This window comes from Callorhinchus milii, unplaced genomic scaffold, assembly GCF_018977255.1.
Source record: "Callorhinchus milii isolate IMCB2004 unplaced genomic scaffold, IMCB_Cmil_1.0 Scaffold13, whole genome shotgun sequence".
NCBI classification, from domain to species: domain Eukaryota; kingdom Metazoa; phylum Chordata; class Chondrichthyes; order Chimaeriformes; family Callorhinchidae; genus Callorhinchus; species Callorhinchus milii.
Window position 1 is genome coordinate 10329821 of NW_024704754.1, and position 27359 is coordinate 10357179.

At 42.5% G+C, this 27359-nt stretch overlaps 1 protein-coding gene across 2 annotated transcripts in view; it reads right to left on the minus strand.

Annotated features, from left to right (window-relative positions):
- Positions 1-25310, minus strand: part of LOC103177263 (lysine-specific demethylase 3B) — a 67365-nt gene extending 42055 nt beyond the window's left edge. For both annotated transcript variants that reach the window (XM_007891345.2, XM_007891344.2), the window contains exons 1-5: positions 25024-25310; positions 5597-5764; positions 4399-4512; positions 2820-2922; positions 1995-2119 (exon numbers count right to left, since the gene is read on the minus strand). In XM_007891345.2, the coding sequence (XP_007889536.2) occupies positions 1995-2119; positions 2820-2922; positions 4399-4512; positions 5597-5764; positions 25024-25179 (666 nt within the window). In that variant the 5' untranslated portion in view covers positions 25180-25310. The remainder of the gene's footprint in view (positions 1-1994; positions 2120-2819; positions 2923-4398; positions 4513-5596; positions 5765-25023) is intronic.
- Between the last annotated feature and the right edge of the window lie 2049 nt (positions 25311-27359).

The following is a 27359-nucleotide window of genomic DNA, read 5'->3' on the forward strand; positions in this document are numbered from 1 at the left end:
AGCCGAAAGTTGCAACATGGGATTATGATGTAGTGGCAATAACGGAGACTTGGCTCAAACAAGGGCAGGAATGGGTCTTAACATTCCTGGCTACAATGTATTCAACAACAACATTACATTTGTATAGCACCTTTCACGTCGGGAGGACATTCCAAGGCAGTCAGTGTTTCAGACCCAAGCTGGGGGTTGGGATTGTGGAGGGTGGAGGAATATTCAGGAGGGATAGGGAAGGAAAAAGAGGAGTGAGTGTGGCAGGATTGAACAAAGATATTGATACAGTCCTGGAAAGGAATGATGTGCTAGAGGGATCAAAGACGGAATCTAGTTGGTTAGAGTTAAGGGGCAGAAGAGGAGCCGTTACACTGCTGGGTGTATACTATAGACCACCAAATAGTGGGAACGAGCTTGAGGAGCAAACCTGCAAGCAGATTTCAGAAAGATGTAGAAACAAGTGATAATGGGGGACTTCAATTATCCCAACATAGACTGAGAAGAAAACAGTGTAAAGGGCATGGAGGGGAACAATTCCTAAAATGTGTACAGGAAAACTTTCTGGATCAGTTTGTTTCCAGCCCAATGAGGAAGGAAGCAGTGCTGGATCTCGTTCTGTGGAATGAAGTGGGATAAGTGGAGCAGGTTTCAATGGGAGAGGATCTGGACAACAATGATCACAATATCATTAGGTTTAGAGTAGTTATGGAAAAGGAGAAACAACAATCAAAGGTGAAGATACCCAACTTGAAGAGGGCTAATTTCAGTGAGTTGAAAAGGGATCTGGCCAAGGTGGATTGGAAACAAAGTTTGCCGGGTAAAATGGTAAACGAGCCTTCAAGGAGGAGATAGTTAGGGTACAGACCAAACACGTTCCCATGTGGGGGAAAAGTAGGGCATCCAAAGCTAGAACTCCCTGGATGACTAAGGAAATTGGGATTAAAATGAAACAGGAAAAGGAGGCTTGTGATAAATGTCAGGTTCAAAATACATTAGAGAATCAAGCAGAATACAGGAAGTGCAGAGGAGAACTGAGGAGAACTCAGAAAAAGGAAATAAGAGGGGCAAAGAGAGTGTGAGAAAAGATTAGTGTGTAACATAAAAGTCTTCTATAAACAGATAGAGTAAAAGAATGGTCAAACCAAGGTGGGGCTGATTAGGGACCAAAAAGGAAAACTTATTGTGGAGGCAGAGGGCATGGCTGAGGTACTGAATGAATACTTTACATCTGTCTTCACAAAAGAGGATGCCGCCAATGTCACAGTAAAGGAGGAGGAGGTACAGACATTGGATAGGATAAAAATAGAGAGGAGATACTTAAAAGGTCAGCAACGCTCAAAGTCAAAAAGTAACCCGGTCTGGATGGGATGCACCCTAAGTTGCTGAGGAAAGTTAGGGTGGAAATAGCGGAGGCGCTGGCCGCAATCTTTCAATCTTCGGGCTCCCCATTCCCCAGAGGATCGAGTTCAAGATCCTCGTCCTCACTTTCAAGGCCATCTGTGGCCTTGCCCCCTCCTACCTCTCTGACCTGCTGACTCCCTACCAACCTGCCCGCTACCCTCCGCTCATCAGGCTCCGGCCTGCTCCATGTCTCCGGCCCGACCATCGGTGGCCGGGCTTTCAACATCTTTGCCCCCACACTCTGGAACTCCATCCCACGGTCCCTTCACCTCGCTTCCTCCCTTCAACCGTGCCTTTGGTCTCCCTTCCACCTCTCTGCCTTCCCTCACCCCTACACCATCCCTCCCCCATGCTCAAGCCCCGACATCCGACTGTTCAGTGCTTTGGGACGTCCTCCCGACGTGAAAGTCGCTCTACAAATGTAATTCTGTTGTTGTTGTTGTAATAATATTCTACTATTCTGAGACTTGCATAATAATAATCTTGGTTCTTTTGATAATAGGTTAACCTCACAATGACAGCAAAGTTTAAGGCCTGGCAGCCTTGGAATACAAAATCTTAAATGTTTTTTAAAAATCTATGAATTGTCACAACCACGTTACCTGTTCTGTGGTCACCACCATGGTGTGTGTGGTGGGGTCATGATGTCCGACAACAGCTAAGATCCACTTTTCAGAAGAATCCGGTTGATAAATCTGCACCCGGGACCCTTGTAAACTGTATGGTCCTATAATAATATATCATGAAGGAAACCTTGAATTAATCTTACTGAAAGAATGAAATAGTGACAACTTAATATCTATGTTGTTCAATTTGGTGGTAGCCATTTCTCTGTAGGGCTAAACCATTTCATTCAGATACAAAAGAAGTTCACCTTTTTCTCCTTTCACGACTGGAACACCTAATCTACTGAAGGTTGTCTAATTCTCTTTTAAATGCTCCAATCAACTCAGTTCAAGCAGCCACCTGTGGCAAATTATTCCATATTGTATGAAAACCCTGCGGAAGAAGATCTTCCAAACCTCTCCTTTTTCTTCTATGGTATTGATATTGAATCATTGGCATTTGTCCACTTCCTAGCTTATTTTGTGATAAGGTGCTATATAAAATGCAGGGATTAGTTAATAATAATCCTTGCATTTGATACAGCGCCTTATCACGTCTTCGAGATGACTCAAAACGCTTCACAGAATATACTGTAAAATGAATTGACTATTTTTTGGGCGAGACGCCAATTAATTAATTATTATTAAGATCGACAACAAACTAGGTGCTTTAATATGAAACATTATATAAGTATAATAATCAACAAGGAAACAAAAACATCAGAAGCAATGCCAAATGATAATTTCAAAAATTCTCCAAGAGAAGATAGACATCAGAATTTTCTAATTTAATAACAACAATTTCACTTCTGTTTGCAATACCTCTAAATATTTCTTGCATTTGCTTCTCTCTGATCCAAGATGTCACTGCTTCTTGGAGCTTCAGGTTATCCTGGAGAATATGATTCTGGCTGTCAGAATCCTCCTTATGATAAAAGAAATAGGATGGACGATAAAATAGCAGCTAAGAAGAACTTCACAGCTTTCAGACTACAAACATCATTAGAGGTTAAATATTCATTTCAGAACGCTCACATCAGCAGTTTTAGTCTGAACAGGGTTCACATACTAATGTGCTCAGGCTCAGATTACAAATAGACCTCTTAAACACTACAGCCTGAAAAGTCCCTGCTTTCTTGGCATTCAGTGAGCATTTCACCCCTGTTACTTATCACCTGAATAAGAAGTTTTCCTAATCCTGATTATACTAGCTGTTTTGTTCCATCTTCAGTGAATTGAGGTTTGTATCGAACCAGTGAAAAGGAAACTAAATGGTTGAAGTAAATAGCAAATGTACCAATCCTGGTTTCAGTATCAGCGCACACTACAAATTTTGTAACAAGTAACTTGCATCAAGTGGAAAACTACCCGGAACAATTTGTTCAACAATTTGCTCAAAATCTCTACAATGCAGAAAATGTTGCTGAAAATAAAGGACATTTAATAGCATGGTGGCTTTTGCATGTGAAGAGCAAGTGCAATGTGCTAACTATTAAAAATATTCTGTTATACTGAAAGGAACCTTGGTTCTCTACAAATTAATGGGTAAAATATAGGAATAAAAGATCACTCTTCACACAACCTTCGGGGAGTTTCAATAAAAATTACGGAGCACTTCACTCCTCCGCTCTCAGGAATGTGACCTCTCTTTCTGAACTGTAACCCTGCATTGAGCTGCATGCAAATGTGGAGAAAAAGTATTTCCCCCAAATCCCTTACCCCATCCTGTAGCGAACACCGAGCAAACCAAAACAGAATACAAGAATGTTGTATTAGGAAGATACAGTAAATAGATAGAAGGAAAACTTGGCTGGGGCAACACAACTGTCAACTTCAATTCACGGAGGCAGTTCACGTGGGGAGTCCGAAAACAACAATGGCTGCTGATGCCATGAATTTTACATTTTTACTTTATAGGATGGAATCCACAGCACCAGTGACTACACAGAAGAGAGTCTCAAAAGAAACTATTTTCTGGCTGTGTTGTTTGGGGAAGATTTATGCTTTATGCCAGTAATAAGCTTTTTGCAATGATGACATGCAAAGGCAAAATAACACATTGGACAGCACCACAGAGACATGTTTACAACCTTTTCTAATGTTGCTATTTCCCGAGGTAGAAAGTTTCTCAAAGGATGAGATGAAATGGGCCAAAGGGTCTTTGCTTCCAAACCTCTTGTGATTCCATTCAGGCCTCATCGAAAACAACAGGCGGAAACATTTTAAGCAATAATTGAATTGGGCACTGAAAATGTTCTTTCACAACATTAAGAATTATTTGCGCGTGAGGAACACTGCATCCAAAACTGATTTCATAGCTCTCTCTGTTTCAAGGAAGTGCACCTTCCTTGACAAGATGTTAGGAAAAAGGCGAGAACACAACAAAATACAAACTACATACCTTAAAGAGCTGAATGGCACTGCTCTCAGTAACAAAATTCTGTACTCGGTCCACAAGAAATTCAATTGGAACGATGGAGCCCAATCCAATTTTATCTACCACTGCTTTATAGGTCTGCAAATATCAACAAAAACATCAACCAGCATCCATCACAGTAATGCAAATTGGAAGAATGTATTGAATACTTAACAGGACTGTGCATGTAGTACCTGACAGGAAAGGAAATTCACAGTAAATCAGTCTTTCATTACAATCCTATGCAAGTCATTAAAGAGTTGGTAAGTGAGTTCACAGTATATATGAAAGAATAGAGCTACCTCTGGCTTAATTGTCCAGTGCTGTACACCAATCAGTCATACTTCCCACAGTAACCACAGCTGGACCTTTGGCCACTTCTGTGATTAGCCTAGTAGAAAATGCACTTCTAAATGCAGTGAACTCAATGACTCTTTTTAGGAGTCACAGCCTACATGTACTCAGCACAGCTACAATAAATAAATTAGTGGTCAGTTCGGGGTCAAAGGACACAAATGAGAATCATGTTAAGTTGCTCCAAACACTTGTAGAGCCAAGACCATGGGTGACAAGCACTCAGTGCTGAGGAATGAGATGCAAGAACATTTTTCACCAAAGTATAACTATTTAGTGGAGTCGTAACAGATTATTTACACCCAAATAACACAATTCTGCACCCTGTCCAGTCAGACATTTTCCAATCAAAATGACAAAGATTAATCAATTAGATCTGGTGCTTCAGTTTATTGTTTCCTTCAACATAGATTCAGGGTTCTGGGCAATCAAACATTGCAGCTTTTAATAATTACAGTCAAGAGGGGCAGAGCATATAATAAACAGTATGTTGCATTACCGCCCTACAATTTTAACATGCACCAAAAAAATAAGACTTTTGCAAACTGATAAAATTTATTTATTATCTAGTTATCAATATTTTATTTTGAACTGAATTGTTACTTTGCCATTTAATTCACCTACAAACTGGATTCACTGGAAAACACCAGCCATTCAACAAATTGTTTTTGCCCCCAATAGACTACACAGTACTAAATCAGAGAGGCAGGCTCATCCGGGAAATCACAGTCAATACAAACAATAGAATAAATGGATGTGAAATATAGTGAATGAATTACTTCCACTTTCATCAAAATTACATGAATACAACAATGAAGAATTTTCTTACCAGCGCAGGCCACTGGCTCACATTAATCCTTTCTCCTGGTAAGATTATTGGCTCCTTCCTGGGAGCCCATGCCAGAGTATGTTCAATGAGGAAAACCAGCACATCTTCAGCAGATACCTTCACCCAAGCTTGCTTTTTCCACCGGGAGTCATCAAATTCAACATACAACTGCAACACACAAAGAAAGCTCAGAAAAATGTTAAGTCCAAACTATTTCAACCACATAAAACAAACAACCTGTCATTCATGAAAGATAATGTCTGTGCACTTTATAATACATAATCCAAACTAATAAAGATAAAATGTCTGTCTGTGTATCTGTCAATAACCAACTGACGTAGAGACATGATTTATACCTCATTGGAAAGGTCTTGCATGGGAGAGTGTTATTGGCAAGTTTTTTTTCAGGGATCTTCTATTGTTGATGAGCTATATTTAAAAAATGCTTTAATTAAGCCCCAAAATATGAGGTATGCATGACAACAAAGTAGCGACAGAGGCAATCACACCTTTCTAGAGATATATCTATACTAATATAATCTGCAACAAAGTAGCGACAGACCTACAAGTTTATCATATATGTATGCACTCCAACAAGGAGTCCTTCCACCAGCTGAGTATAGATAAAAACGAAATGTCTGCCTATGTGTCTGTCTGTGTGTCAATCTACATTTCATATTGGATTATTTGACTGCAAGCAAAGCTGCGCAGCTATTATAAACATGAAATTTATGCAAAGATTCCCACCATTTTATGGCACCCTACTGGTTCCACCACTTATTCGGAAACCATTTTCAGATATTGTAATATGGACAGATTGCAGGCTCATTTTATGACATTGTAAAGAGAAGGTCCCTTATATGGAACTTACTTTGCATGTTTTTGACATATTTCCTTTATTTGAAACCGCCTCCCAAAACTTACTGCATTCAAACTTTGAGGGTTTTGCTTTCTTGGTCTTTTGCTTTGAAAACTCTCTTCAATTCAAATCTAGTTCATTTAGTCCAAATTCATTAGGTACAATAAAATTAAATGCTCAAAATACATCAATTGCTATGGATAAATGAGTGCACTACCAAAATATACTAAACAGTGTTGCACTGTCTTGCTCATTAGGCTTCCAGTATTTTTAATTGCTCCTGCTAAATGTCCCTGTACTTGTGCATACAATTGTGGAGTCCTGTAGCTCAGTGGTTAGAGCACTCGCTTTGCAAGCGAGAGACCTGAGTTCAATTCCAGGCAGAGGGCGAAACCTTGGGCAAGTTTCCTTACTCCACACAGAGCCTAATAATAATCCCTCCAAAACCAAAAACAATAATAAATTGGTCATTTTCAATCTATGACTGTTTGTGGGACATTGCTGTGCGCAATTGGCTGCCGCGTTCGCCCACAAATATACAGTTAATTCACTTTACAGTGTGTTCTGTGAAGCGCTTTGGGACGTCCTCCCGACGTGAAAAGCGCTATATCAAATGCAAGGATTATTATTATCTGTAACACCAAAGGCAGCAGCTTTGAAACATGTGGAAATTTGAAACCAGTTCTAATTTACATAAATTACAAGTTGTGTTATATTTCTATTAATTTATATTTATTGAGCTTACAAACCCCAAAATATATTTTATTGTACACTTTAAAATGCTCCAAAAGCATTCTGAAGTCCTGTTTCTGCACAACTTAGCATCAAATATTTCAAATCTACCAATAAGAAGCTTCAAGCTGCAGGAGACAAAGTAGAAGCAATCAGTTGACTAAGTATTGTCAACCCTGCTCAGAGAAGCACTCTCGCCTCGGAGTCCGAAGGTTGTGAGTTCAAGCCCCACCACATTGGGAGTTGCAATCACAGAGTTTAAGATGACACTCCAATGCAGTGCTGGTATTGTGCTGCATTGTTGAAATTGCCACCCTTCGGATGAGATGGTAAACCGCGGTCCCATCTGTCTGTTCAAATAGATGTTAAAGATCCCATGGCACTATTCGAAAAGAGAAGTTTTCCCCTGGTCTTCTGGCCAATGATCCCCCAAATGAAATTAGTCATTCACTCTATGGCTGTTTGTGGGACACTGCTGTGCGCAACTGGCTTCTGCATTTTGCTCACAAACAGTTAATCCACTGTATATTTTGTGAAGCACTTTGAGACATGATAGGGTATTATAGCAAATGCAAGTGTTATATATAATATAAAAACATAAGTCGCTGGGAATACGCAGGTCAGCAGCATCTATGGAGAGAGGAAAGTGAGTTAACGTTTCAAGTCGATGACCTTTCATCAGAACGCAAGGATTATTATCATCATTATTGAGTGACCGAACAACAACAACAAGATTACATTTGTATAGCGCTGTTCATGTCGGGAGGACATCCCAAGGCGCTGGACAGTGCACAGCATTTCAGACTTGACCTGGGGTCAGGGGGGAGAAGGGAGGGGAGGGGAAGGGGGATGGCCGATGGCATGGTCGAAGAGGAGGGTCTTGGGGGGGGGGGGACTTGAAGGAGGCTAAGGAAGGGGCGAGGCGGAGTGACTGGGGGATGAAATTCCAGAGGTTGGGGGCAGAATGGTCGAAGGCTCTCCTGCCAATGGTGGGGCGGGTGGGTCGGGGGACGTGGAGCAGGCCAGAGCTGGCTGAGCGGAGTGAACGGGTGGGTTGGTAGGGGGTTAGGAGATCGCAAAGGTAGGGTGGGGCGAGGCCATGGAGGGCTTTGTATGTGAGCACCAGGATCTTGAACTGGATCCTCTGAAGGATAGGGAGCCAATGGAGTTGGGCGAGAATGGGGGTGATGGGGTCATGGAGTTTGGTGCGGGAGAGGACACGGGCTGCAGAGTTCTGGATTATCTGCAGTCTGTGGAGGGAGGAGTTGGGAAGGCCAACAAGCAGGGGGTTTGCATAGTCGAGCCTGGAGGTGATGAAGGCATGAACAAGAGTTTCAGCGGCCTGAGGGGTGAGGTAGTGGCGGAGTCGGGCGATGTTACGGAGGTGAGGGAAGGCAGAGCGGGTCATGGCTTGGATGTGGGGAAGAAAAGACAGTTGAGGGTCGAACAAGACACCTGGGTTCCTGACTGGCTGGTGAGTTGAAGTGTGCAACCATGGAGGTTGATGCTCCCAGAGCCTGAGGTGCTGGCACGAGCCAATCAGGAGGGCCTCAGTCTTGTTCACATTCAACTGTAGGAAATTTGCCCTCATCCAGGACTTGATGTCTGACAGGCAGTCTGTCAGGACAGCAGTGGTCCTGGAGTTGAGGGTGGAGGCAGAAAGATAGAGTTGGGTGTCGGATGATGTCACCAAGGGGGAGCATGTAGATATTAAAGAGGAGAGGGCCAAGGAGTGCGGGGGCTGGAGGAGAAACCGTTAGAGGCCACACGGTGAGAGAGAATTCGAACCAGGCAAAGGCAGGTCCGTGAAGACCGAGTAAAGCGGAGAGGAGGTGTATGAGGATGGAAGTGATGTGGAGGTGGCTGTGGATGGGGCTGAGGTGGCTGAAAGTATCCCCTCGATGTTAGATACAAAACTGTAGTGAAGGACAAGGAATGGAGTCATTGATTTTGAATGAAAGAAACACTGAAATGCACAGCACCCCAAGAAAACAGACCACAGAAGAGACCTGTATGGATTAATAGCAAGCCTGCTAATGTTCCCTTGAATATTTTCAAAATCTATCACAATCATTGCATTTGTAAGATGTAAGAAGGGACAGAATGTGTAAACTTAATAGAGTGCAGACATGGAAATTCCAAAGACATTTTTCACTGAGCTAAACATCAGCCATTCTTTAAACACAAGCCTCACCTTTGTTTTCTCTAAACATAATTTTTTTTACCCTTTTTGAAAAATACTTTTCAAGACTTTCAGTAAAACTGCTACATGGAAGTGTCAACTCAGCTACCTACCTGTCTTTTTGTTTTCCTGTCTTCAACCTGGCTCAGTTGGTTGCGCTCTTAATTATGAGTCAGGAGGTTATGGGTTCAAGTCTGTTGTCAGGACTTTGAGCTCATAGGCTAACACTCCAGTTAATATTAGGGAAGCACTGCATTATCCTTTGGATGAGGCGATAAACCAAGGTCCCATCTGCCTGTTCTGTTCAGGTGTAGTTAAAGATCCCATGAGGGTTTCACTCGGTGTGCTTGTCAAATCCCATACAAAAATTGGTCATGCATTTCCTGGCTGTTCGTGGGACATTGTTACGCGTAAAATGGCTGCAGCGGTCACCTATGAATACACAGCACGATTAGGCGCTACACTATATCAAAAGCACTTCACTGAAGACAGTGCAGCAGAGGAACTGCTGCAGTCTTACAATACTTAATGTCTTTCAAACTTTTAATATTCTGTCTGCTACATAAACCTGGTCAGGATAACGACGACTGTCAATAACAGCAGTCAATCAGCAAATTGGCTGCTGCATTTCATCCACAAATACAATCAATCCACTTTACAATTATTTTGTGAAATGTTTTGAGACATCTCAATGACGTGATAAGGTGATATATCAAATGCAAGGTTTATTATTAATAATAATCCTTGCATTTGATATAGCGCTTTTCACGTCTTCTCAACGTCTCAAAGCGCTTCACAGAATATGCTGTGAAGTGAATTAACCGTATATTCGTGGGCGAAACGCGGCAGCCAATTGCGCGCGGCAGCCAATTGCGCACATCAGCGTCCCACAAACAGTCGTGGATTGAAAATGACCAATTTATTATTGTTTTGTAGGGATTATTTTTTTAGGCGTGTGGAGTAAGGAAACTTGCCCAAGGTTTTGCCCTTAGATATAGTGAATAAGTGCAATGCACTTCCAACATTAAACCCCTGGCAAGTCACCCATATCCATTACTCCTGAGGTGGCACCACAGCAGAAAAGAAGGGACATGCTTTGTGGAATCCACAACAGGAGTATTCAAAGTTTATTTATATCCTTTGATTGCCTGAAAATGTGAAACAGTGCCTGTACAGAAAAGTTTGTCCTGTGTAATAAGTCACAGAATTTCTGCATTTTCACACATCACTAATCCTACTGCAGACCCAGCAGGTTTAAAAAAAGATCAATATGGTTGACTAAACCATGAAGTTAACATATGCAGTAGTTCACTTACTGAGAAACAAAAACAGAATCAAACGAGACTCAGAACTCTTCTGGGTCTACGGCACATTTGTGACATGAAGGAATTCTGCACATTCTTACTCAGGAATGATAACACCACAACTGAAATCAGCAAATTCAAAAGGCTCATCTGATTGGCAATGGTACAAAAATACAATTGTACTGTTTCAACACATTTCTGGCATTCTTTTGGACAAAAGAATAATTGTTCAGTTGTACCATCACAACGATTAGTCACATTCCAAAATGTTTCTAATCACAACATGACTGCTGACAATGAAACCTAATATTTCCTTAGCTTTCACTGGAGAATAAGAAACATTGATTATAGCTGTCCAAATTTCCTGTTTATCAATCACAATTAAACAGTTAAGGGTGCCAATACACAAAATCCAATTTCAAAATGAATTCCAAACATCTTGAGGCACTGACGACAACAACAAATACAAATCTCTGGGCATTTCACACTGTAGCATAATTTGAGACATAAACCTGAATCTTAATTTTTTCTTACAATTCCATTACGAGAAGCAATAGCTTTCCCTAGTCTGTATTATGAGCTTGTGCAATGTTACAAGCAATTGCTAACCTCATATTAAAGGAGAGGCACACTATTCTAAGCAACTATTGGTCTATGGTGAAATTATTTGCAGCATTTGCAATGACAACCTTAAAGATCTCCTGGACAAAATCAAGAACAGCTCAAATCTAAATCTGAAGACAGATTTGCAGAAATGTTTGTAAAGTTTCTGATCAATATTTGACAGGAACTAGAGATCCTCTTTCACCATGCCCCCTGCAGCCCAAGGAAGCACTGTAACACATAAAACTGCTTGAGATAAGAATAGCAGTTTCTCACAGGTTGACTGTTTAGCTGGCCTATTATAGGGGATTATCTCAATCAGCCGGACATCATTATAAACCCTTGTTATAATATTCTTTTAAATCCCAACTGGTTCCAGTGCTCGTACATATAGAATAGTACTGTAACTACGTCAGAAGAACAATGTTAAAAAGTATTCTTTTTGTATAAATACACTCGATCTTTTAACAGTTTTTTTCTTCCTTCTTGCCACAATTTTTGAAAAACTAGATTATTTTCCCCATTTTTGTTTTAAGTCTGATTTTTAGTTTGTGTACTCTGTCAGGTCAGCTGAATTGCGAAAAGAGTGTATTCTGCTGGTCCAGACTAAGTGCAGTGCAGCAATTTTTTTTATTGCCCATGTGTTCAGGCTTTAACAATTATACGTCCTTCATCCGCTCCATTCCAATTGATGGCCAGCTTTCAGATACTATGCCCCAAATCTCTGGAACACTTTGCCTCAATCCCCCTGTCGTCTTACCCGTCTTCAAATCATACCTGAAGCCTTTCCTCTTCCAACCATACCTTTGGTCATCTCCCCTCCCTTTCAGGTTCACGACAAGCTACGCTGTTGTTAAAACACTACCCCTGTGAAGAACGCTATATAAATGCCAGTTGTTGCTGTATTCCCTTGCAGAACCTCACATACTATTGCTGTTCACAGGTCAACCACTTGAAAAATATGGGAGTATTGTCTAAAAATGTCCTAATAACTTGAGATCTTGCCACAACATCAACGAGCTGACAATTAAAACACCCCAGCAGTTTTTGTTTCAGTAGTCACTGTTGATTCAATGCTTAAATTTTTTCCAATACACAGTTGAGAATTTATGCACACAACCAACCTAATAATACACCGAAGCTTAAAAACAATACAAAATTACATGTGTATCGCACCTTTCACGTTGGAAGGACATCCCAAGGCGCTGAACAGTCAGGAATTAGGATCCAAGAGTGGGGGGCTTGAGATCGTGGAGGACAGAGAGTGTAAAAGGATGGCCGAAGGCATGGTCGAAGAGGAGGGTCTTGAGTCGTGCCTTGAAGGAGGCAAGGAAGGGTCAAGGTAAAGTGCATGTGGGATGGAGTTGCAGAGGGCGGATGACAGAGAGGCTGAAGGCCCAACCGCTGACGGTGGGTGGGTCGGTCGGCGGACATGGAGCAGGCCAGAGCCTGCTGAGCAGAGGGAGCGGACAGGTTGTCAGGGGGCTAGCAGTGGGAATGTCCAGAAGCAGACCTTAAGAATAGCATTTAGTAAGGTTATGTGATAAGGCAGCGATGACAGCGGCTATTTGTAAAGGAGGAACCAGGCCCTGTTAATAAAAATAGTGGAATGTTGATATCTCATTAATTTCCAATGGTAACAAGATAATTGAGGTTAGCCTATTTAAATGGACAACCCACATTGGGTGGGGTATTGAGAGAGGAAGTGACTGCCACACTTAGTGGACAGGAAAAGCTCATGGGGTTTTCTCAGCATCAGCCTTTCATGGGTTTTTCTGTTTTTTGTGATTTTGTGTGAATAAACATGTAATTTTCAGTCCAATTCTGTGATGGAATCTGATCTTCTCCAATAGACAACCTCTTATAGGGCATCTTGAGCATGGATGTAGTTCAACATGCACATACGTATAAATATACTGCTATCCAATAAAATACTACCCAATTCATATCATGTAGAACCATCTTGATCACATGCGGTATGCATTATTTATTTAATTGGAAACAGCAGAGAGTGGGAACAATTAAGGAATGGAAAACAAGCAGATTTTAATCTCCAAAGTTAAATTGTATCAGGTCAAAAAAGATGAAAGCCAGAAGGGTAAATACTATATTACAAAGAAAGAGAAAGATCATTTCTGCAGCAAGTGATCTACTTTTCCTGCTAATTCATTTAGCTCACACATTTATCAATTCTCACAAAAGTTGTATAAAAGAGAAGAGATGGCGCTGCATTACTTAAACATTCAGACTAGCTTGAAACAGTCGTGCAAATGCATCTATTGCCATTATGCTGCCAGATCAAGCAAATATAGTGTGGTAAAAGCATACATTTAAAGTCTTGCAGACGGCACAGACCATTCTTGAAGTGACAGAAAGTAATGACATGGAGCATGAAGACCCCAAACATTTTTTCCTTGGAAAATAAAGGAATACTACAACCCCACAGCCCAATCAACAGGAGTAACAAACAATGCCAATGTAAACTTTCAGGACTGATATTCCAAGAGACATAAAATTTAACTTATTTGTATGACAATCCTCGTCTTGGGACATCCTCCCAACATGAAAGACACTTTACAAATGTAATTTGTCTTGTATTGTGCCTACTTCATCTGAAAACCAAAGATAAGATGGATCTATTGCCGAAGTCCTGTGCACTACGGTAAGAGCAAACAAGAGTTAGAAGTCTTCCATGTTACAAACTTAGGGTCGCAAGAACATCAAGGTTCAAATAGGTTTGGCATCAATTTGTTCAGCATAACTTTTCAGTCACAGGCAGGTGCAAAGTACCAAACAGTTCACTTTGCAGGCAACTTCCATAAATTTCTGGTTGTTTACAACTGAATTTGTTACATCACATAAACCCTCAGGATGATGTATTGTAGCTCTGAACACCTGTAAGTCAGAAAACTTAAAATGTCAAACCTTAATGGGTTGCAGTCACAATCCTGGTACAAATCAACAAACAGATGCTGTTAGTCACTACAGGCATTTAATAAGGAAGCATTTTGAGATTCTACAAAATGGTTTAATACTGAAGGGAGGAAGTTATTTGGTTGGCTGCTCCTCTCAGCAACAAAATCATCATACGGAAGAGCTGAGGAATGCAGTGCCAATCCTACTTCAAAATATGCAACTGGCATATTTAGTACATTCCAACCAGTTTTCTTGCTGAGTAACAACAACAACTTTGCATTTGTGCAGCTCCCTTCAGGCTGGTAGTGTCTCGGAGCGCTTTTGTAAGGGGTTACAAGGTTATGTGAAAATTGTTGATAAACGTCTTTAGTGACATCCAAACAGAATAATAAAGATCCAACAAAACAATACTTTCTGTCAGCAAAACATACCCAAGATAAAATGTTATAACTGATATTTCCTTGGCTTTATATAACTCAAATTTGTCAGTTGTCATTTCCATTTCAGTTGCAGTTTTTAAGCACTATCACAATGCTAAAAATAAGCTAAATGTATTGCCTATTTATGTATCATGTTATATGCAGACAACAGTCACTATTCGTTTGCAGAGGGCAAATCGAGACAGCAGCAACACCATTTTCCTTCTGTTAAGTCCTTGCTAACTCTCGCCTTAATTTTCTGAAAATGGCTCCAAAATCTCCTCTGATTCAACAGAAGCTCTGTCTGCTTCCAAAAAGCAGAATGCAAGCCTTATAAATTATTTCTATTCAATGACGATAAAAAGAATTTAAAACAATTGGAGCTCCAAATTTCTGGCCTCTTGGTCAACGGGATACCAATATCTTATCAAGCAGCTCTGTACTGTTATTGAACATAATTTGTGCTCACTGACCTGAGTCCTACATAATGGGGTCCTAAGCATAAGTATCTAACTATACAAAGGTTTAACCTACAGCAGTAAACCTAAACATTTCTTCTGTAAGATTAATAACCTATATTTCTACAGAACATTTCACATAAAGGAACTTCTCAAAGCATTTGACATGTGTAGTGGTGAATCAAGAGCAGGAAAAAAAGATTTAAAAATCTGGATAAAAAAGGCACCAAAGACATACGGACAATTTTGAAGGCAAAATGATTTTGGAAGAGTGTCCCAGAGGACAGCAAGAAGTATAATGGATGAAGCTTCAGTCACTGATAATGGAGTGTAAGTAGTGTAATATACCAGAATCAGATGCACCAAAAAGTACCAAGGAAGTAACAAGCCCGTTCACTTTCTATGTTGAACTAATCATGTTCCAGTAAGCAAAAGAAGCCGGTGTTACTTTTGTTATAAAAATTATATATTTTTCATACACACACACAAAAAACAAACAATTATTCATAATGGAATAAAGGCATCACTGATTGAAAAACTGGCATTCATTGTTGGTTCAACTCACTGACTTTTCATTTTCTGACCTAGGATCACATCCAGCTCTCAGTTGGTTTGTAAGACGCTTCACCATGTTTTGATTTTTTTAAAAAATAAGTTGACTATTTTCTGTTCATCCAATCTGGCACCACATATTTTTTCATTTACTATCATTATCATTTATTATAAAAGCTCTCCGGGATGCTACCCCACGTATATAAATGCAAGTTGTTGTTATATTTTAATTCAGAGTGGGGATTCTAATCCACAATTATGTGGACCTTTCTTAGTGACTGATCTACTTTTGGCTTTCAACTCTAATGATGTGACAATTTGTAACATGAAAGCCATCAAGCCACAACATATGTTCCATAAAAAAGGTTGCTGCATAAGATTAGAGCCCATGGAATTAAAGGTAATATATTAGCATGGATTGGAGAGTGGCTAACAGGAAGAAAACAGTAGGTCCTTCTCAGATTGGCAGCATGTGACTAGTGGAGTGCCACAAGGATCAGTGCTGGGGCCTCAATTATTTACAGTCTATATCAATGATTTAGATGAGGAAATACAACTTAATATATCTAAATTCAAGGACGATACGAAGATAGGTGGGAGAGTAAGCTGTGAGGATGACACACAAAGAATACAAAGGGAAATAAACAGGCTAGGTGAGTGGGCAAGAAGGTGGCAGATGGATTATAACGTGGGGAAGTGTGAAGTTATTCACCTAGGTAGTAAAAATAGAAAAGTGGATTATTTTCTAGAGGGGTAGAGACTAGGTAGTGTTAGTGTTCAGAGAGATTTGGGTGTCCTTGTACACAAGTCACAAAAAGTTAGTATGCAGATACAGCAAGCAACTAGGAAGGCTAATGCCATGTTGGCATTCATTGCAAAAGGGTTAGAGTACAAGAGTAGGGAAGTCTTGCTGCAGTTGTATAAGGCCTTTGTGAGACCACACTTAGAATATTATGCGCAGTTTTGGTCTTCTTATTTAAGAAAGAACATACTCACCTTAGAGGGTGCACAGCGTAGATTCACTAGGTTGGTTCCTGGGATGAGGGAGTTGACCTATGAGGACAGGTTGAGTAAACTAGGCCTATATTCTCTAGAATATAGAAGAATTAGAGGTGATCTTATAGAAACCTATAAGATTCTTAAGGGTCTTGACAGGGTAGATGCTGTGAGACTGTTTCCCCTGGTTGGAGAATCTAAAACTAGGGGTCATAGTTTCAAGATTAAGGGTCAGCCTTTGCGAACTGAGATGGTAGTGAACTTGTGGAATTCTCTACCCCTGAAGGCTGTGGACGCTCAGTCCTTGAACATATTTAAGACTGAAGTTTGATAGATTTCTAAAGGATAGAGGGATTAAGGGATATGGGGATAGGGCGGGTAAATGGAATTGGGTTAGAAGATCAGCCATGATCTTATTAAATGGCAGGGCAGGCTCAAGGGGCCGAATGGCTTACTCCTGCTCCTACGTTTTAGGTCTTATATACACACACATGTATATATATATGTCAAAGCAATCCACAGTACTGTCACTGTGATGTCTGGAGGAGATTTGAAAGAACATTATCTTCTAATTGTTCATGCTCAGGTTTAAATAGGTTTAGAGCCAAGAATCAAGCCAAAGATAATGGCCAAATTCTTTCATATTGAAACTGAATAATCCTTCGAAGCACTAACCTGAACTGGCCTGACCAATAATCCCCCAGATAAAATTGGTAATTCAGTTCATGGATGTTGATGGGATATTGCTGTCTGCAAATTTGCTACCATATCACATACAAAATACAGTCACTACACTTTGCAGTAAATCCTGTGACTCACTTTGGATATCCTCCTGAAATGAAAATTATTATATCAAATGCAAGGATTATTATTATTAACAGCAATGAATAGTTAGTTAAGTTCAAAGACCTTTGTTGAGGTATGGGCAGACCTCTGAAATGGTTTAACTGTTGAACCCTGGCACCAGTTAACTGGTGAGCCAGACGGGTCCACAGTATTCCTGGACACTTCTGACGACACACAGCCAGCCTGCTTATCAGCAGGACCTGGAAGGGCAACAACAACAACAACATTCCATTTATAGAGCGCCTTTCACGTCGGGAGGACGTCCCAAGGCACTGGACAGTTGGGTCAGGACCCGAGCCTTGGGGAGAAAATGGTCAGGGTGAGGGGAGGGGAGGGAAGGGAGGGAGCGAGGATGGGGGAAATGGTCAGGGTGAGGGAAGGGAAGGAGCGAGGAGGGGGTAGAGAGTCGAGAGGGGAGCTGAAGGCACGGTCAAAGAGAAAGGTCTTGAGACCGGCCTTGAAGGAGGAAAGGGAGGAAGCAAGGCGAAGGCACTGGGGGATGGTCTGGGGGCAGACCAGTCACTGGGAGCAATCCCACTCAGCTCCTGTTAACCCTGCAAGCCAAAGCCCTAATGCGTAGGGTGGTCCTACCTGGACAAGCAGCTATGCGGTTTTAAATGATCAGCCTCCAACAGTACCTCAATGCACACTCTGGGATCCCATGCTAGCTCAGTTGATACATTTTTGCTGCTGGTATTGTGAAATCACACCAGTGTGTAAATGGGAAAACTGTACAGCAACCTCAGTCATTGTAGAAATGCTTCTACTCTGCAGTATATAGGATTATTATATGGCAGAAGTAACACAATCATCTTATCCTATCTCAAGTTGTTTCACCTTACTGCTGCATACAATAGTTTGCAGCCTGACGACGATCCCAAAACTACTAACAAATTTACAAATGTCCTCAAAAGTACAGGACAGTTATTGCCATAATAAATAATATAGCCAAAGAACCTCCATCTCTCAACTTCAAGAAAGCATCAAACTTTGGCATTTTTCTACTTGAACAACAAGGATTCCTCTAAACATACTTCAATTTTGCAGTGCCCAAGTTAGTTGTAGGATTTCAGAACCAAGATGCTTCCTGCTAAAATATTTATTGGAGAGAATGTGCAGTCCATTTCTCATGACCATGTACTAGAAAAGTAAAGACCATAACATGACACTAAAACCTAAAGCTCTCTCTAGAAAGTGGTCTCAGGTGACCTGCATGCAAGTTGTGTGTTGCATGATAAAGTTCCAAACATTTCACTAATTGTATAGGAAGTTTAACCACATAAAGCAGAAAGGGAAAATTTTCCTAAAAACTCCAAAATGGACAAGTTCTTGTATGGGTTCGAAAATGCCAATTTCAAAATGAACCAAATGACAGTGACAGGTAAGGTCTATGTCTGACAGGATTGAGACAGATCAATAACGACACATTCCAGTATTTTGTTTAATACTTTAATTTTCCTTCACAAGTTACTTACACTAGCATTAGCAGCTATAAGTACAGAGAGAAAGGATATTATCCAGTCTCTCCAGGAAGCAAGTCGACATGGATTAGCTATGGTCTTGACATTCGATGTTCCTTGCTTCTTCGTTCCTCTCTCACCCTTCTACTTAAAGACAAATTCTGCATCCTGTTTTGCAAGAATAAGACAGATTCCTTTCTTTCAGTACTCATTCCCCAGTAATCTTTGTTCTTGTAAACTCATCACACCATTTGTGATTTTTGAGTCGCGTCGTCTGGTCGAGTTGGCAACCTCCTCCCACCTTTGTCCCTGTAATCTCATCACCTTTGACCTGTCGAGTCTCGACCGCTCTCGGTTTTCCAGTTTTTGTTTATCATGATCCCGTGACAATTTCCCCATCACACACATGCTTAATACCGAGGTTTTTTTAACCCCGCTATCCCCGAATTCTACAAAGAACAACAACTTGCATTTTTATAGTGCCCTGCATGTATCTCGGAGAGCTTGATACAATATAAACCTCATATAACAGATTATAGACTTGGTATATGATGAAAGTATTTACAGAGCTTTATGTACAACTAAGCATATTATAGTCCTAAACTTCTGGGCAATATAGATTCCAGTCTACCCTGTAGTGATTGTTTTTTTGTGGAAATTCAGTACTTTTGCAGTTCCCCTAGAAATTACTTTTCCTTGTGCCAAACAGAATTATTTTATATGATCCAACATTGAATCTACACATGGATGAATGTTTTCTTGGAAAACCATCCATCCATATACAGCATGCAACACTGTACAATTGGAGGAGAAAGTTAACGTTTTTCTGTGATTTCAGGGGTCATGCGTTTTCTGACACAAAATACCAAAGCATTTCATGAAAACATGGGGAAAAAAATGTATCACGTTATTAGGGGCGACGTACCATTTAAGAATAGCTCCTCTACGTGAATTTTTCTATACCCATTATGTCTTTACAAAACAAGTTTTGTGTTAAATGGACTAAACATCATATATACACTTTCTTTCCAAACACCTATTTACATCTCCAAATTCCCCACAACAAAAGTCATAAATTGCATTTTCCCAAACAAAATATTTCTCCCATACCACTGCAAATGACCGTTATACTTCCAATGACATTAAAAGAAATACGTTGAACTGGCATTGATTTTCCATATGCAACATTTGCACTGTGTATGTGTAATGATTGGATCAGATACCATCCCTGTATAAAGTTTAGAAGGGTTGCTTCATATTGATTAAAGTGTTAATTTTTGAAACTTTCCATACATGAGCAAGAGAGAAGTTGATGTAAAGATCTGGTGCTACTTTTCAGGCTCAATACATAATAATAATCCTACAATAATCCTTGCATTTGGTATGGTGCCTTATCACATCTAGACATCTCAAAGCGCTTCACAGAACATACTGTAACAACAACTTGAACTGTACACAAAGTGAACTGACTATATATTTGTGGGCGAAACGCAGCAGCCAACAGCAGTATCCCACAAACAGTCATGGATTGAGTGACCAAATATATTTTTTGGTGGGGATTATTATCCCCAGAAAAGCGATCCGCCAATCGACTAACAACCAGATTCCTCCTTACTACTAGGTAAACAGAAGTATGTGGAGCAAGGAAACGTGCCCAATAATAATCCCTCAAGAAAAAAAATACTAAATTGGTCACTTCAATCCACGACTGTTTGTGGGGAAACTGCTGTGCGCAATTGGCTGCCGCGTTTTGCCCGCAAATATACAGTCAATTCACTATACAGTATAATCTGTGAAACGCTTTGAGACGTTTAGAAGACATGAAAAGCGCCATATCAAATGCAAGGAAGGATTATTTTATTGCCCAACGTTTAACTTGTCCAATGTTTCATCTGGCCTGGAACCAAACCCAGGTCCTCTGGTTTCCAAGGCGAGTACTCTAACCACTGAGTTACAGGACTCCACAAACCCAGTTTGCAATTCTAACATTTCACTCCAGTGCTCTATTTCCAAACACTATACTGCCCCTTTGTAAATGCATGTTGTTGTCAGAATGGCATGACAGCTAGAAAGGTAGCCACTGCTGACTCTGCTACGTTTGTCAGTCGACCATTCTATCCTTCTCCATCACCTCTCCTCTCAGCTCAACCTTCACAGACCTGCTCTTGTATGGTTCAAATCCTACATGTCCCACCATCTCCACTAACGGCTTCTCCTCCAGCCCCCGCAAGTGCGGCGTTCCTCAGGACTGTCCTTGGTCCCCTCCTTTTCAACATTTACATGCTCCCTCTTGGTGACATCATCCGAGACATAGGGCCATCTTCCATATGTATGCAGATGACACCCAACTTTACCTTTCCGCCTCCACCCTCGACTTCAGGACCACTTCTGTCCTCATAGACTGCCTGTCGGACATCAACTCCTGGATGAGAGCAAACGTCCTCCAGTTGAATGTCAACAAGACCGAGGCCATCCTGCTTGGCTCCCATCAGCACCTCCATACCTCGTGCTGACAACATCACCCTGCATGGACGTACTCTGCACCTCACGGAGCCAATACGGAACCTCGGCGTCCTGTTCAACCCTCAACTGTCCTTCATCCCCCACATCTGTGCCATGACCCACTCTGCCTTTCCCCACCTCTGCAACACTGCCCGGCTCCACCACTGTTTCACACCGCAGCCACCAAAAACCCTCATCCACGCATTCATCACATCCATGATCCCTGATGTGGTTTTATTTGCTGGTGCTGCTTTCACATATGCAAAACAGAATTCAGTGGATCAAATGTAAGTCGGATTATGCATAATTATTGGATCTGACTCAACCATCAAATGTCTGTACAAAAGGATGCGATTCCAAAGGCAAAAATAGCTATTTTAATGCTGGTGGTTGCTCATCTCATCTTTTACTACAACGGTTTTAATTGTTTCACCCTCTAATACTAATATTGCATTTGTAATTTCAACATTAAGAATTTATTTTACTTAAAAAGGACCTGCCATACTACAACAACTTGCATTTATATAGCGCCCTTCACTCTGGGGTGGAGCGTCCCAGAGTGCTTGACAGTGGCGGAGTCTGATCCTGAGCCATAGGGAGAGGTGACCGTAAGCACAATCAAAAAGGAAGGCTTTTAGGTAGGGTTTGAAAGTGGGGAGGGAGGGGACAAGGCGGAGGGAGTGAGGGAGAGAGTTCCAGAGTTTCAAGGCATAGGGGAAGAGGGACGAACAGGACGCTGGAGCCAGCCAAGCAGAGGTAGCGGGTGGGGGAGTGGTGGATAAGCAAATTGGATAGTTGGGTGGTGCGAGGGCATGAAGGGATTTGAAAGCGAGTGAGAAGATTTTGAAATCCATCCGTTTGGTAATTGGGAGCCAGTGGAGACTGACAAGGACAACATGTGAAAGGATAGTTTTGTGCGGGTGAGAATCCAGGCGACAGAGTTCTGAATTAGTTGTATTTTGTGTATGGTTTAGTTGGAGAGACCAGCGAGGAGGGCATTGGAATAGTCCAGCCAGGAAGTGACAATGGCATGGATGAGAGTTTCAGCTGCTTTTGTTGTGAGGTACGGACATAGGCTGGCAATGTGATAGAGGTGGAAAAAAGCGGTCTTGGTCAGGGAACAGATGTGGGGTTGAAAGGAAAGCTGGGGATCGAACCTGGATCCCCAAAGTTGCGCATGGATTTGGTGAGCCTGAGGGAGAGCCCGGGGAGGTTGAGGAGTTCAGATCCGCAGGAGAAGACGTCTTCTCCCAATTAACGAGAATACGAGAGCCAATGAGTATGGTTTCCGTCTTGCCGACATTCAGCTGCAGGAAATTTGTGCTCATCCAACAAACAAGCTGGCAGGACATCAGCAGACTGGGAGTCGCAGCTGGAGGAGAAGAAGATTTGAGTGTCATCCGCATACATGTGGAAGTGGGCAGAGGAGTGGGAGTTGGGTGAACAGAAGCTGCCTCGGGTGGCGAGGGGTTCGCGGCAGCAGGTGGTTGGGCTTCATCTTGGTGGAGGCTGGAGAGATTGTGTGTGTGTGGTAGGAGGAGAGGATGGTGAAGGAGGCATGGAGGTGGGGGCTTGACAGGGGATGTGGAGGAAATGGTGTGTTGTGGAGAACAGGATTTGGGGGTTATTTTTGGCCTTAAGAATGACCTGTGAATAGAAGGCGGTTTGGGCTTAAGAGAGGGAGTGGCAGTAGATATGAAGATGCTCAAGCCAAAATTGTCAGTGAACCGTGAGGCCGGTTTTGTGCTATGCGCTCAAGCAATTAATATGGAGGGTGAGGTTTAGGGTGGGGGAGGGCAGTGAAGTCATAGGAGATGGGGCAGAGGAGTTGAAGTGAAGGTTGTTGAAGTCACCCATTATGAACAGGCGTTCAGTGCAGAGGGACAGGGATGAGAGGAGACAGGAGATATCCTTGAGGAAGGAGCCAGGAGCTTGGTGGGGGCAGCGATAGACCAGGAGAATTTTGAGGGAGAGAGAGGAATGGTGGTGCATGGTGAGATGCTCAAATAAGGGGGAAACAGGCAGATGAGTAGGGAGATAGACCGAGGGAGGTTTGAGAGATGAGGGCCACCCACCACCGTGACGGTGGGGTCAGGGGGTATGTTGGCAAGTATAGCCAGGGGATAAGCTTCAATGAGGGGGACGGGGTTGCTGGGGGGAGGAGTCACGGGGAGAAAATGACCATGGGGTTTGATGGGGGAGTAGAGGTGGGAAGGGTGTGGATGTGGATAAAGGAAGTGGGGTTTGCCTTTTGGTGGTAGGGGAGGGCCTTGTGGAAAGTGGCCGATAGGGCAGTCAGAGTGGCTGCTCTGGAACAACCATGAACGTGTGCCGCAATGAACACGTCGGAAGATGCCCAGGCTGGAGCAGAGGGAGGCAGTGGAAAAGTCCAGGAGAGAGAAAAGATAAGGAGGGCAGTGGGAGAGAAAGACAGAGGTCAAGTAGCGGAGGATAGGAAGTAGAAATGGGGACATTTTGAGGGGTTTGGCTCGGATCGGGGGTGACAGCTAATGCTAGTGAATGGATTAAACTATGCAGAAGAAACTTGCTAATAGGCATAACCAAGCTGAACCTTTTCCAGTGCTCAATCCTAACCAGACTCATTACTGAACACAAGTCTTCATGTTTAGCATACAGTTAGGTTCTCTACTGAAAACACATGCCACCAACTCTGTTCAGTGGACTAATCCAAGTGTTGCTTCCGTTGACCCAAAACATAACAGTAATGAGGTTCTAGGATGAATTCACTTATGAAAGAGTTACAAAAATGTTTTATCCTATGCTTATGGCTTTCACTCAGAAACTCTAGAATACCAATAATGAAATCCACTGCTGCATAACACAAAAACAATTTCTAAAGCTCTTTCCTTGACAAACAGAAAACACACTCCTCATTCGTATACAGTTTACTTATTGGAAATGTTCATAGCAATGATAATACATTGTGATTAGCTCCATTTTGCAAAAGCATTTTGCAAAAGTTTGGAAAGTACGTAGCCAATGGAAAAAATTTTAATACATGATTTAATATCATTATACAATCAGAGCAACTGGACAACAAACTGCCTACAACCTCAAGATTTACTGGTTAATTAATTAAGTGCATTAAAGTGCAGAATAAAATCCCTGCTATTTTATATTTTTGCCTCGGATATCCAAAGAAGCCCATCCGTAGAGAACTGGGATCACAGTTAATACAAGAGTCCCATCACCGCCTCCCGGGGGGGGGGGGGGGATCCTGTCGGGAGGCCGCAGCAGGGGATGTGCTTTGGCGCATTTGACCCGAAAACAACACCGTGAGCCACGCAGCCGCCCACCATTTCCAGGGGCGAGAGGGGCTTCACTGTTGACCCAACCTCCTCCCAACCCCCTCTCTCCTTACAGACAAAATGGCTTTCTCGCCAAAAAAAAACCCGCGCAGGACGCGCCTCACAGCCTCACGCCTGAGCTCGACCCCCACCTCCCTCAAGTCCTACACCGCCCCTTCCCCCCTTCAGGCCCACATTCCTCTCCCAGTCTGGACGGTTTCCAACCGCCCAAACCTCGGCGAGGCCTTCCTTCCGAACAGTATTTCTCTTTCTCTCCCGCCGTTACTCACCGTCAGGGCCGGCCCCAGGATGACGGCCCGGATCAGGCCGGCGTGCCAGTCCCTCTCCTCGAGGGACAGGGGCTGCTGCCCGGCCCGAGCAGGCGCCGAATCCCCGAAGAGGCAAAGCAACCGCTTCCCGATCAGGTCCGTCCCGGCTGACGCCATAGAGTGAAAGGAAGAAGCAAACAATAATAATCAAACAAGATTTGTTTGTTTTCCTCCCGAAACAGACGCACTGAGTCCCTCCCCGAGAGCGAATCACAGCGATTCCGCCATTACACTCTCTGCACCACCAGCCAGTGCGGCTCCAATAACTGGAGCTGCCGGCACCGCGCCCCCTGGCGGCCTGGAGGAACGGCGCCACCGCGCCCCCTGGCGGCCTGCAACATCAATACAGCCGTCGCGGACCGGTGAGAGGAGCAGAACAGTCAAGAGGGATGTCTGAAGGGAACTCACTAGTCACAGCACCACCTGCCGGGCTGGAGAGCCAATGTTACAGCATTACAACAACAAATTACATTTATATAGCGACTTTCACGTCAGGAGGACGTCCCAAGGCGCTGGACAATTGGGGATCTGCACCCAAGTTGGGTGGTTGGAATCAGGAGGGGTGGAGGGTGACAGATGTATTGCCACTGCAACAGTCAACCAGAGTAAACACAGAGAAAGGCCATGCTTGTTGACCGTAACATTCATACAAGGCACACCGAGGACATTGTGAAAGAGATAGTAAATAGACTCAGTTATGGAAGCTCAAGGAAAATGATAAAGAGGTCCATAGCAAAAAAAACAACATTGATAACTTGCCGCCTCGTAGGAATCAGATCATGAGGTTCTCAGGGTTCTGTAGAAAACAAGTCTACAATAGTTTGGGGATATAAGGAAGAGGTTTTTCCAGTAATCGTTGGGAGACTGTGGGAGATGAAGGGAGAATATAGGAGCAGAGAGGGAGCTGAAGGGAGCAGAACAGTCAAGAGGGAAGAATAAAAGGGAGCAGAACAGTCAGAGAATCCTGCTGTTATACAGCTGCGTATACTTTCTAATAAATGTTGATTTCGACACTCTACATTTTGAGTACACCTGTTGTTCAGCATCGAACGTGTAAGTTCTTTGGAACGAAGGGGACGAGGTTGACAGAGGGCGGGGAGGATAGGAGTAGGAGGGTGACCAAAGGCACGGTCAAAGTACTGGGTTTTGATGGAAGCAAGGGAGGGGGTGAGGCAGAGGAACTATGGAATGGAGTTCCAGAGGATGCGGGCAGAGAGGCTGAAGGCCGGCCCGCTCATTAATGGTGGGGGGCAAGGCAGGGGACGTGAAGCAGGCCGCAGCTCGCTGAGTGGAGGGAGCAGACAGGTTGGTAGGCTGTTAGGTTTGCTCCTAAAGGAACAAGGCCATGGAGGGCTTTGAAGGTGAGGATCAGGATCTTGGACTGTATCCTCTGACTGATGGGGAGCCAGTGGATGCAGAGAGAGTCCTGGTTGCAGATGGACAGAATCTCACCAGTGACTTTGACCAGGTTCCAACCTGATTGGAGGGGTTCAAAGAGGGAGAGCATGAAGCTGGGACGCAATGATTCATTCCAGGGCCTTGGAGAGGAAAGTGAGGTTGGAGATTAGGAGATAGCTGGAGAGTTGGGATGGATCCAGGGAAGGTGATGATCGGCCAGATCGGGCATATTTTATGATTTGTTTGTGTTTGGTCATCTTTGGTTCATTTCTACTGATTGTTGTTTCAAATGCAGATTAGGAGGTTTCATGGTGATACGTATTAGAATAGCTTTTTTTTGTATTTTCAAACTTCCCAAATAAATAATAAACAATTTATGAGAGCAGCACTCTTTATATATGCTTGTTATAAATAAAGCATTATTATTTTAGTGTATAAGCATTTATAGAACCATAGAGTTATATAGCACAGAAGAAGGCCATTCGGCCCATCGTGTCTGTGCCGGCTCTTTGAAAAGAGGTATCCAAATCAATCCCACTCCCTCACTTTATCCCCATAGCCCTGCAAACTTGTCCTCCCAAAATAATTATCTACTTCTCTTAAAAGTTTTTATCGAATCGGCTTCCACCACCCTTTCAGGCAATACATTCCAGATCCAAACAACTCGCTGTGTGAAATGTTTTTCCTCAACCTCCTATTTCTTTTAACAACTATTTTAAATCAGTGTCCTCGGATAACCAACCCACACACCAATGGAAATAGTTTCTCCTTGTTCACCCTATCGAATCTCCTCATAATTTTGAAAACTTCTATGACATCTCCTCTTAACCTTCTCTGCTCCAAGGAGAATAATCCTCGCTTCTCTCGCCTCTCCTGATAACTGAAGTCCCTCATTCCTG